The sequence below is a fragment of the Hyaena hyaena genome, unplaced genomic scaffold (genome assembly GCF_003009895.1).
Source record: "Hyaena hyaena isolate Hyena2069 unplaced genomic scaffold, ASM300989v1 scaffold_1279, whole genome shotgun sequence".
NCBI lineage: Eukaryota > Metazoa > Chordata > Mammalia > Carnivora > Hyaenidae > Hyaena > Hyaena hyaena.
This window is the reverse complement of record NW_024081909.1, coordinates 293,266-304,364: the sequence shown is the minus strand read 5'-3', so window position 1 is coordinate 304,364 and position 11,099 is coordinate 293,266. Positions and strand designations below refer to the sequence as shown.

General features: G+C 57.9%; 1 protein-coding gene and 1 long non-coding RNA gene across 2 annotated transcripts in view; one reads left to right on the top strand and one right to left on the bottom strand.

The window, feature by feature from the left end:
• LRP1 (LDL receptor related protein 1) overlaps positions 1–11,099 on the bottom strand; it is an 81,050-nt gene that overhangs the window by 26,191 nt on the left and 43,760 nt on the right. Inside the window, exons 23-41 of the mRNA XM_039223123.1 lie at positions 10,071–10,316; positions 9,658–9,855; positions 8,306–8,510; positions 7,957–8,121; positions 7,032–7,276; positions 6,678–6,809; positions 6,147–6,374; positions 5,733–5,907; positions 5,550–5,644; positions 5,202–5,351; positions 4,958–5,098; positions 4,413–4,547; positions 2,840–2,971; positions 2,447–2,581; positions 2,115–2,244; positions 1,847–1,973; positions 1,282–1,433; positions 1,059–1,183; positions 371–748 (exon numbers count right to left, since the gene is read on the bottom strand). Coding sequence (XP_039079054.1) covers positions 371–748; positions 1,059–1,183; positions 1,282–1,433; positions 1,847–1,973; positions 2,115–2,244; positions 2,447–2,581; positions 2,840–2,971; positions 4,413–4,547; positions 4,958–5,098; positions 5,202–5,351; positions 5,550–5,644; positions 5,733–5,907; positions 6,147–6,374; positions 6,678–6,809; positions 7,032–7,276; positions 7,957–8,121; positions 8,306–8,510; positions 9,658–9,855; positions 10,071–10,316 — 3,294 coding nt within the window. The remainder of the gene's footprint in view (positions 1–370; positions 749–1,058; positions 1,184–1,281; positions 1,434–1,846; positions 1,974–2,114; positions 2,245–2,446; positions 2,582–2,839; positions 2,972–4,412; positions 4,548–4,957; positions 5,099–5,201; positions 5,352–5,549; positions 5,645–5,732; positions 5,908–6,146; positions 6,375–6,677; positions 6,810–7,031; positions 7,277–7,956; positions 8,122–8,305; positions 8,511–9,657; positions 9,856–10,070; positions 10,317–11,099) is intronic.
• LOC120224874 lies at positions 129–5,821 on the top strand. Its single transcript, XR_005526689.1, has 3 exons — positions 129–179; positions 5,278–5,396; positions 5,741–5,821. It is a non-coding gene; the product is annotated as an uncharacterized LOC120224874 (long non-coding RNA).

Genomic DNA, 11,099 nt, shown 5'->3' with positions numbered 1-11,099 from the left:
AAGTTCCTGAAATCCTGTGTCTCGGGTTGAACCTAGCCTGTCTCTGCAGCCTGTGCTGTGAGCACTGGACACACAGAGGAGAGCTTTGGCTTATTCTGTGCAGCCTGGGGACCAACTAGGACCAGAGGGGGAAGGGAGAGGGCGGCCAGGTCTGACTCCAAATGAGGAGAAACTTTCAAGTAAGTATAATGGGTGCAGTGTGATCCGCTGGCTACTTGTCAGGGACACAGTCAGTTGCAGCTGGGACTCAGATCTGGGGCGGGGCGGGCTGGCTGATGTCTGAGGGCTCTTCTACCCTGAGTCCCTGCTGGTCCTCCGCACAGTCCCCTACCCCCCACCCCCTCCTGGGAAGGTCGGGGTCTGGGCTCACTCTCCACAATGGTGATCCTCCCCAAGCCATTGTCATTGATCTGTTGGATGTTTCCAAAGTGGATGTCGCTGAAGAAGATGCGATTGGGGGTGCCCGGGGAGGTGCCTGCTCGGTAGTCAAAGGCCAGAGCGATGACATTCTTCATGTTGTCAGGATCCTCAAAGGGTTGCACGGGTGCATTGAGGTTGCGCTCATCAGACAGGTGGATGCTCTTGAGGATGGTGCGCTCTGAGTAAAGCAGGTAGCCTGCGTACTCCCGGCACGACGCCCCGTCTTCAGCCAGCATCCCGTGGGCACAGGCACATGCCCGCTGCCCCCCACCCCGGTACAGGCACAGCTGCTGGCATCCGCCATTATTCACTGCGCACACGTTGGTACCTGGGGGGAGGGCACGGGAAGGAGGTGGTTACGGAGGGCAGGGCCCATCTTGGGAAAAGGCTCACTGGTGCCTCTGGAATCCCAACCAAGATGGACATTCTGGTCGGCGCGCTGCTCTGCCTCAGCATTTGGTACCCAAACCAGTCTTAGAGCTCCCCAGCCCCTCCTCACCACCCTCGGTCTCTGGAACCACTGGGAAGTGTCCCCATGGGTCCAGCTTCTCTCCCAGCCCCTCTCACTCTGGGAGATAGCTCCCAGGCCAGGGGGCTCCTGTGTGCCTCTCCTGCCTGGACCGGAGCCCCCGCCTCACCTTTCTGCCGGTCCCGGTTGAAGACTTTGATGTCTTTGAGCTGGACGCCAATGCCTGTTCTCAGGGGCACCGAATCTGTGGCATTGTCTTTACTCCCACGCTTGATGGAGCCATTGGCGTGAGTCCTGGGGGAAGGGAAGGCCAGGCCGTGAGCAGGGCACTGACAGAGGTCAGGAGGGAGGGAACCGATGGCCAGGGAGAAGGCCAGGGCAGAAGGTCTCACCTGTCACTCCAGTAGATGAAATCCTCAAACACAGACACTGAGAACATGTCCATGTTGTTGCTGGACAGAACCACCTCACGGTTCTCGCCCGTCTCCAGGTCAATCCGCTCGATCTTGTCTGTCCGGGCATCACACCAGTATAGCTTCCCATCCTATAGACCAGAGGCGCCCACCTCACCTCCAGTGCCCAGCACCCCCACTGGCCCCAGTGTCCTGAGCATCAGGGCATGTCCCACTCACTCCTGCCTCTCCTGTCTTTCTCTTCCTTTCCTCCACATCCTCCCTGCCCCCTGACCTGCTGATCTGCCAGCCCTTCTAGAATGCCTTCAGTCTTCACTTCTGAGTGATAGCCCCCCACCATCTGTAGGGTGGTGGGAGTCCTATTCTGGGTCAGGAGCTGGTCCAGAAGACCCCAAGACCTACCCTGGGTCCATATCTCCCCACCTAATGGGGGCTCACCATAGGGAGAGTCTATGGGGAGCAGAGCATAGGGTAAGGGGAGCCTCCCCCCACAACATGGGGTCGGGATATCCCAAGGGCTCCAGGGCCAAGCCTGCACCCAAACCTGATAGTCCACTGAGATGCCATTGGGCCAGCTGATGCTGACATTAACCAGCACGACTCGCTCGGTACCATCTAGCCGAGACCGCTCAATACGTGGATACTGGCCCCACTCAGTCCAGAACAGATACCTGGGGGGTGGAGGAGGTAGAAGTGGGGTGTCAGTCCTCAGACCATGGAGGAGAGAGGGCTTCATCAGTGTGGGCTGTGGAGAGTGACCAGGCCAGAACCAAGCCAGGGCTGGGAACTGGACAGCTTGTCCAGCTTCTCACCCCTTCTCTGGGTGGACAGTGATGGCCCGGGGCTTATCCAGACCCTGGGAGATGACCACGTAGCGGAAAGAGCCATTGAGCCTGGCGACCTCGATGACATCAAAGCCTTGGTCTGTCCAGTAGATGTTGCCTGAGGAGGGAGTGGGTGGGGATTAGGGGGACTGGGTGGGAATGCATGGACCTGGTCCCCTTCTAGTCCCTAGATCCTTACTACTCCCCTGTCTGTTCCTGCCTTCTCCTTCTCCTCAGACTCCTGAGATCCCACTTCGCTCCTCCAGGCCCCCACCTCACCTGGAGGCCCTCAGCCCGCCCAGGGCCCTCTCATGGCTCACCTGCGATCCAGTCCACTGCAATGCCCTCCACGCGGCCAATGCCGTTTGTCACCACATCCTCACGCCATGTCTGGTCTCGCTTAGCCCGGCTAATGGTACTTAGGCCCATGTCCACCCAGTAAATGGTGTCATTTTCTGGAGGTGGAGGAGCCAACATGGGAATGCCCGACAAGGCAGGGGAAAGGTTGGGGGGGTCAGAATCAAATGGCAGTCAAGACAGAGGTGAGTGCTGGCGGGGAGCATGGCACAGGGGTTGGAAGGGAAGATAGAGCACGGTGGGGGTAGCTGTGGTATCTTCCCCTCCAGCTGTGATCAGGCCGCCTCTCAATGGGCTCCCAGAGCACACTACCCCCAAAGTAATGTCCCACTCCCTCCTGTCACCAAATCACTCACCAGCATGGAAGTCAATGCCGACAGCCAGGGAGGTCCCCGACACTGGGACCAGGGCATCTGACTTATCATTAGGATCCAAGGGGATTCCCCGGATTCCCTCATGCACAGAGTACAGGAGAAAGGAGCCCACACCTGAAACACAGGGATACTTCAGGCCCGGGTCTCACTGACACCCCTTTAAACTTGGGTTCTGTCACTCTCAAACCTATTCTCTGCTTCCTTTTGGTATCTTCTCCCAGACATCACGCCTCACCCTTCAACACACAGATAAACACACCTGAGCCTGAGGCCTGCAGCTTGGGCTGGGAGGTCACCTGGCGGGTAGGGGGTGGGGGGGCGGTGGGAAGGGAGGGCAGCTCTAGGGAACCACCTGCAAGACCAGTATCACCCACTAGAGGGCAGAAGAGACCATGACTTCTCTCCCCCAAAGGGGCCCTCAACTTCACTCAATACAACCTAGCACCCCCAAAAGCTAGGGAGTTTCAGCCAAGGCAGTGGAACTAGATGATTCCTAAATGGAGACTTCCACCTTAGTTGCCTCTTTGTCCTCCCCAGTCTGGTCTGCGCCACACATGCTCAAACACCTAAAACTCAACATCCTTGGCATCTCACTCCTGATCCAGTCTCATTCTGTTTTCCCGTTTCTTTTGAGGCGCCACTATCCACATGAGCCAGAATCCTCCACTCCCACTACCCCATGATACAGTGTGTCCCCAGATGAATCCCCCAGCGGGCTCTCATTTCTCAGGGTCCTTGAAAAAAAGGGTTCATAGACAAGGGAGTTTGGGGAAACCCCAAACATTAGTCTCCTCTTGAAAAATTCTCAGCGCAGATGAGCGTATTTAAGACTCTGAGAAGTTCTACAGCAAAAAAAAAACAAAACAAAAAAACACTTAAACTTTGTTCAACCCAGTGCTTCTCTCTGTAACACCTACCCACATCAAAGAGGGAGGTTCCCAGGAGCGCACTTTGGGAAGTGCTGTCTGTCCTGGGGCAAACTCATAAATCAGTCAGCAAGTTCTTGTGAAATGTCTCTGAGTCTCATCTCTTCTCTTAAACCCAGCTGCTAAGCCCCGTCTCTTAACACCGGGCTCACTCTAATAGCCTCCTAACTGGTCTAACTGCCCCGGTTTCTCCCTCCCCCACCCAGCCGGCTCTCTGCCGCCAGGTTAATCTGCCCCAAACACCACTTTCCAGTCACTTCTGGCTGAGAACCCACAGGAGGCTGGCCCTACCTCACAGTCGATCACCTATGACTCCCCCCAACAGTCTGCCCACCACTCGGGCTTGGTGCCTCAGGGTCTCTGCGCATATTGCTCTGGACCCAGTGCCCAACTTATTGTCCTTTCCCCTTTGACCCGCGCACCCAAATCCTACTTGTCTTATAAAGCCTAGCACCCCTCACAGTGAGGGCTTACTAAGCATCTAACCCAGAAGGCACTTCATAACACATGATGAATCCAGTTCCTGTCCCCAAGGTGAGAGGAGGATGGCGGGGCTGCGGGGTAGGGGGGTCTCAGGGCTGGGGGCTTGGGACAAGGTGGGGAGCAAGAAGATGGGGCGGAGCACTGACCCTCGCAGGCCTGCTGGCCACTCCGGAGGCTGTAGCCGGCTGTGCACATGCAGGAGCGGGTCGACTCCGACGTGGGCAGGCAGAGCTGGGAGCAGTCACCGTTGTTGACGCTGCAGGGGTTGGTGCCCTCATGGTCTGGGGTGGGTAGGAGGCACAGAGAAAGGGTTAGGTGGCCCTTCTCGGTACCTTAGTGTCAGGCTTGCACTGCTCAGGGGCAGGAGAGTCACCGCCTTCACCCTGGACCTGTGGGGGTCACCACCCAATCCACACTCAGGTCCCGGCTGGGACCCCACACATCCCGGCGGGGATGCACACTCAGGTCTTTTGTCCTCCCAGGCTCCTGGCACTTATGACCAGAGTGGCTGTAAGCACCTATGGTACCTCTGTGACGATGAGAAAGGGGGGCCCCCTGGGTGGTGAGCGGAGTCTAACCCGTGTTCATTTGCATTCACTTCCTTGCCCAGGGATTCCTGTAGCCACTCCTGGCCACGGCCCTCACCTCTCTCTAGCCCACCCCCTACCCATGGCCTGGCCCCCTGCCTTACCCAGCTGGATGCTCTCATCGTAGACCTTCATGTGCATCACCAGGGTGGTGCTATTACGCAGGACCACGGATTCTGAGCCGTCTGCCTTATTGCACGTGCCCATCTTCTCTGACACCTGATCTGCCCACCATAGCTTGTCCCCTGGGGAGGCAGGAGGGGATGAGACCCTGGGGAGTGCCCCACCCCCAGGCCAACCCAACCCGGCCTCTCTGATCCAGTCCCTACGCCCACCCAGCAGCCTCACCCATGATGGCCAGGGCAGTGGCCTTGCCCAACTGGCTCCGCATGGCGTCAATGACCTCCAGCCCACTCCCGTCCAGGTTGCAGCGGCTGATGGTGTGGTTCCCAGAGCTGATCCAGTAGAGTTTGCTTTCAGGAAAGTCGATAGCCAGGCCTGGAAGAGGGGAGCGTCACTGCCACCGGAAAGCCTGGCACCCAGGTCAGGGGCTGAGGGATGTGTGGGTTTGGGGGAGGATGGTGAGGACAAGGACTAAGCTGGGAGTTCGGGAGACAGAGGGGCAGTTGAGGAACCCCGAGGGTCTCCTGGTGGGGAATTAGGGAAGGGCGGTAGCGCAGGCAAGGCGAGCCGTACCCACAGGGCCCTTCTGGCCACTGAAGAGCAGGGTACGGTTGCTGCCATCCATGTTGGCCATGCTGATGTTGTCCCCATCGGTCCAGTAGAGCTTCCTGGGAGGGTGCCGGGAAGGTGAAGTCAGACTCCTCTTTTCTCCCTGCCCCACACCCCACACTCCCCGACCTCGGGCCCTGGACTGACCCACGCAGGGGGTGGACAACCAGGCCGTGGGGCTGCTCCAGGCCCTGCACCACCGCATTCTTGAAGGAGCCGTCCAGCCGGGCCACATTGATCTGCTTCTTGTTGCTGTCATAGCTCGTCCAGAAGAGGTTTCGGGACACCCAGTCCACAGCCAGCCCATGGGCATTTGGCAAGTCTGAGGGGCACAGTGGGGAGTTGGAGATTGGGTGTTTGCAGGGCATAGGTTGGGAGATGGGAGGAAGGGGGGGCTGGGCTGATTTTGCGGGTAGTCAGGGTTGGGAAACCAGGGCTGGGGCATTGAGAAGGGACTGGATTTGGAAAAAGAATATTAGGACCAAGGGGATCAGGGATGGGAGCAAGGGCTCGGTGGGGGGCGCCCACACCCACTGCCGGGGTCCAGGGCAAGGGCAGGACCTGCAGAGACGACAGTCTCCACGCCTGTGCCATTGATGAAGGCCCGTTTGATGGCCTGCGTCCGCACATCGGACCAGTAGACGCGCTGCTCACGGGCGTCATAGTCTAGCACCGTGACGTTGTCAATATCGGGCACCGTGAAGGAGATGATGTAGTTGTAGTAGGGGGCGTCCAGGTCCACCCCTCGGATCTCCATCTGACGTGCGTACAGCAGGAACTTCTTAAACTCTGTGGGGCATGTGGCAGGTCACTGAGGGCAGCCCCCTACCTTCATGCTTCCCACCCACTCAGATTAGGGTCCCTCCCTCTTTTGGTTCCTTCTATCTGGCCGTTGGTGATATGGAAGTGCTCCTGTCGGGCTCCCTGCCTGAGTTCACGCACCTTCTTACAGCCATTGTCTCTGGAACCTCTCCCATCAGGCCCCTCCCCGCTGGGATGGTCTATCTTCACTTACACCTGGGAGCCTGGATACCTGACACCTTCCCCTTCAGCCTCAGTTTACCACTGGCTCTTGAGAGAGGGGCCTCCTACCATAGCATGTGGTGTTGTCCTTGTGAAGCTTCATGAGGTGGGGGCAGGCGCAGGAGACGGTCCGGTTGTAGTTGATGAGACAGAGGTGGGAGCAGGGGCCCCGGCCCCCATTGGCCTCACAAGGATTGGGAGCTGGGGGTGGGGGAGAGGAGAATGGAGAACATTCTGTGACTTGCTGGCCCCTGCCCTGTCTCACCCCGACCGCCCCCTCTTCACCCACTCTCACCCTCCCTGTTCCAGCATCGCCGTCTGCCAGACCCTCCGGTCAGCAGACTGGCCCACCCCCGCCATTCCTCATGCTCTCACCGCCCCCTCTTCTCCTAAGGGCTTCTAAAGAGGCTGCTGGCCCCTTACCCATGGGCTGCCGGGAGGGGTGGTACACCTGCAGATCAAAGGGCTGGGTATTGGTCCTCTGTACCACGGTGACATTGTGGCCGGTCCACTTGTTGGCCTTGGCCAGCGTGTTTGTCCGCCAGTCTGTCCAGTACACCTCCCCCCCATACAGCGTCACTGCAAACGGGTGCGATAGGAACTCGTGTCCCCGAAGCACCTCCATGTGGCCGGAGCCGTCGTAACGTGCTGAGTAAATGGCATCTGACCTGAGAGCGTGGTCGGGGCAGAGTGAGGATGATGGCGGGGGCCATGCTTGGCCCCCCCCCTCCCCCCATAGTTCTAGCACACTGGAGCAGGCCTTCCTCCCAGGCCTTGCTGGCCAGGAAGGGCAGACAGAAGGACATGGGATGAGAACCAGAGTGGTTTGAGGTCTAGGATCCCAGCTCTTGGATCCTAATTCCAAGAATCTCTTGGCTCACTTCTCCATGGGGCCACAGTTAGCACACATGGGGCTTTTTTTTTTTTTTTTTGGTGAGGTTGGAAAAAGGTACCCCTCTGAGTAGAACAGTTAGAAGTTTCCCCTTCCCCTGGGGGTACAAAGCCCCCTAGCAGAGCACACAGGTTTGTGAGTGAGGACTGGAGGTTGCATCTTAGCCTCGCCCTCACCGCAGCCAGGCAGTCCTGCATGGGGTGACAGCCCTGCATGGGGTGACAGCCCTGCATCCACCCTCTTTCTCCCCACCCCTCTTCCTCCGTCCTCTCCCCTCTCCCCTCACCTCAGTCCTCTTACTTGGCCCAGCCCTTGGCTGCCCCAGTTCTGGCTCCAGCTGCCTCAGGCCTTTTCACCATCCTTATCACTGCCAAATCCTGGGACTCCAGACCCCACCCTGGCCTGCGGGGGAGGGGGAAGATGGAGGCCTCTGGGGGTGTGGTGGGGGGCAATGACCTGGCATCGATCCAGAGGATGCGCTTCTCCAGGTAGTCCACAGTGAGCCCGTTGGGCCAGCCGCCTGAGCCTGTCTCCCGGTGGATGGTGCGGCGGCCGGCCCCACTCATGGAGGCTGCCTCGATGCGGGGCAGGCTGGCATCCCAGTCTGTCCAAAACAGGATCCTGGGAAATGGAGAGGGAGTCATGGAGGGACCAAGGTCGAGGGCCTGGGGCAGGGCTATTATAGGATCTTGGGTAAAGGGCGGAGGAGGTGAATAGCATTTGAAGAGACAGGTGTCCCTGACCTGGGTGAACAAGGCTTCAGAGGAGACCATGGGGCCAGAATAGGGCTGGGCAGAGTTCTTACCCATCCCGTGGATCCAGCGCGATTGCCCTTGGGTGCTCAATGTCACCAGCCAGGAGGGTGGTCCGAAGGGTCCCATCTAGCTTGGCCACCTCAATCTGGTCCAAGTTACTCTCCACCCAGTAGATGTTGCCTGCAATCCAGTCTACAGCCAGACCCTCGGGGGTGGCCAGGCCGTATTGAATCACCACTTCAAAACTAGTCAATGCTGGAGAAGAGAAGGTCATGGGAGTGAAACCACAGTATAGTAGGACCCACCTTCAACCTTGACACTTCTGCCAGTACCTCTGATGCACCCTGGAATCACCTGGGGTTCACAGACCCTCTACTCTCCTCACCCAAGCCCCCTGCTCCACCAGGTCAAATAGGAGAGAAGAGGCCTCGCTTCCAGAACCCTGAAGAAGTGGAGGTCACAGCTTTCTTCTGCTTGCAGCTCTCTGAAGGGCTAACCCATGGGAGGAGGTCAGAGCAGAGGGTGGAGGCTTTGGAGGACAGGTGTAGAGTCAGCATGAGGACAGAACTTTCTAAGTCACTTCAAAGACTGTCTTAAAGATTTTTCCATGGTGATATCTATATATCTATGTCTATAATCTGTATCTGTCAACAATCTGTCACAATCTACTTAGCTATACCCTTGTTAATGAACACTTGGGATGGTTCCAAGTTTTCTCTATTATAAACAATACAAACTCCTTTAGTAAATGTGCTTCTTTCAAGTCTTTGCTCAGATGTCACCTTCTCAGGGGGCCTTCCTTGACCCTCCCATTTAAAATACTGACCTCCATTCTCCCTACTCACCCCCCTGCCTCCTTTCTCTATGTATCCCCTTCTGTTATATTCCATGTTGTACTTATTTGTATCTGAGGTCTCCCCTCGCACGTAAGCTCCGTGAGGACACACATTTTACCCTGTTTTGATTACCGCTGTCTCCCCAGGGCCAGGTGTGTATGGCAGGTGCTCAATATGTGTGTTATTGATGAAAGATGTCTGTGATGGGTCAGGCTGCCTTTGGTTCAAAGGCATAATTCAGGTACCCCATTCCTAAATGGCTTTTTCCTTTTAAGCTTGCAGTTCTAGGATTTGGGGAGCTCCAGACCATTCCAAAGAAAGGCTGATCATTTTGTTAATTATCAGGCTGCAGCTTTGCTGAGGATAATTACGGGGCGTCAGGAACTGAGACCCACAGCAAAATCTAACCCAATTAACGAGAGTGTGGGGGATGGGAGAACTAAGGGCCTCTGCTTCGGGGTGGCCTGGATCTGGGCCTGAGACTCTGAGTGCCCAAGTGCCCCGTCTCTCTGCAGAGCTCCCCTACCCTCCCCACCGCATTAGGGCTGGCAGGAGGGGGCCGTCACCTCCGTTGTCCAGCAGCTTCCCGCGGTAGATCTTGTCCTCCACCACATCGGTCCAGTAGAGGGCGCTCTGGCTGAGGTGGAAGTCCAGGGCTATGGTGTTGCGCAGGCCGGGCACCAGAACGCTGTAGTCTCCTTTGTGAAGGTCGATGCGCCGGATCTCATGGCGGTTGGAGAAGATGATGAATGGCTTGAAGGGGTCTGGGGAGGAGTGTGACAGAGGTCAGCACAGGGCTTGCTGCCTCAGAGCCCCCCTGTCAAGGAGCAGGCAGGGCAGGGTCTCTGTTGGCCCTGGGCCTGGTCATGGATGGAAACCACAGCCTTTGGCATCCGGCAGCCCAAACGCAGCCAACTGCAGCTTAGGGGCCTGCCTCAGCCTGCCCAGCCTTCCCCGCCACCTTTCACCCATGTTTCACCTAGACTGCGGCAGCTCTCGCCATCCGGCTCCAGCACCCAGCCCTCGTAGCAGGAGCATTTCACGCTGAACTTGTTCTGGTCGCACTTCTGGCTGCACTTGAGGTGCTTGGCACAGTAGCTCTGGATCTGGCAGGTGTGGTTGTCGGGTCCCAGCTCCATGCCCAGAGGGCACGAACACACAATGCCTTCGCCAGGTGCCACTGAGCAGTTGTGGCTGCAGCCTCCGTTATTAAGAGAGCACTGGTCTGCAGGGCGGGCGGCAGGGGACAGGATCAGGGTGAGGATCCAGGGGGAGGCAGGACGACGGCCTGGCTGGGTCCCAGGTCTTGGGCAGCCCAGACAGAGCCCTGGCACCCTGCCTGTAGCATCCTACTTTTCCATTGCTGGCCAAGCCTCTGTCCCAGCGCTTCCTCGGGACCAGGCTTGGGACCCCAGTACCCACCACGGGGGCCACCCTTCTCCTTCCCCTGAGGAACACCCTCACATCACGAATACTTCTGGTCTCTATTTCCCTGTCCGTTCTTGAGCCTGCGGTGGGGCCCGCGGTGGGGCCCCTGGTGAGTCTCGTGGGGGGTTGCCCTTTCCTCGATCTCTCCTGAGTTGGGTGTGATTAGGGTGGGGTGTGGTAGGGAATGTCCTGCTGGGTCTCTGACACACCCTGAGATCTGTCAGCCCTGACTGATGACCTGTCAGCGGTTCTCGGGGCCAGTCCCAGCCTGCCTCCTCCCTCACTCCTCCCCGCCACCCCCCAGCAACAGATGCTCTGCCTGGCGTGGAGGAGACAGGCTGCTCTGCTCTGCTCCTCATCCCCATGTCACACCACACGGCCCTCCCTGACCCCTATTCCTTTTGATCCTTGAATGCACAGCTTCCTCACCCCACCTTCTCACTCTACAAGATCTATCTGTCCTCAGGAACCCAGTTAAATCGCTGCCTCCTCTGGAAAGCCTGCCCTGACCACATCAACACTCAATCCTCGTGTCTTCATCTTTAATGGCAGCTCTGTGCCGTTCTGCTGACGAGTGTGA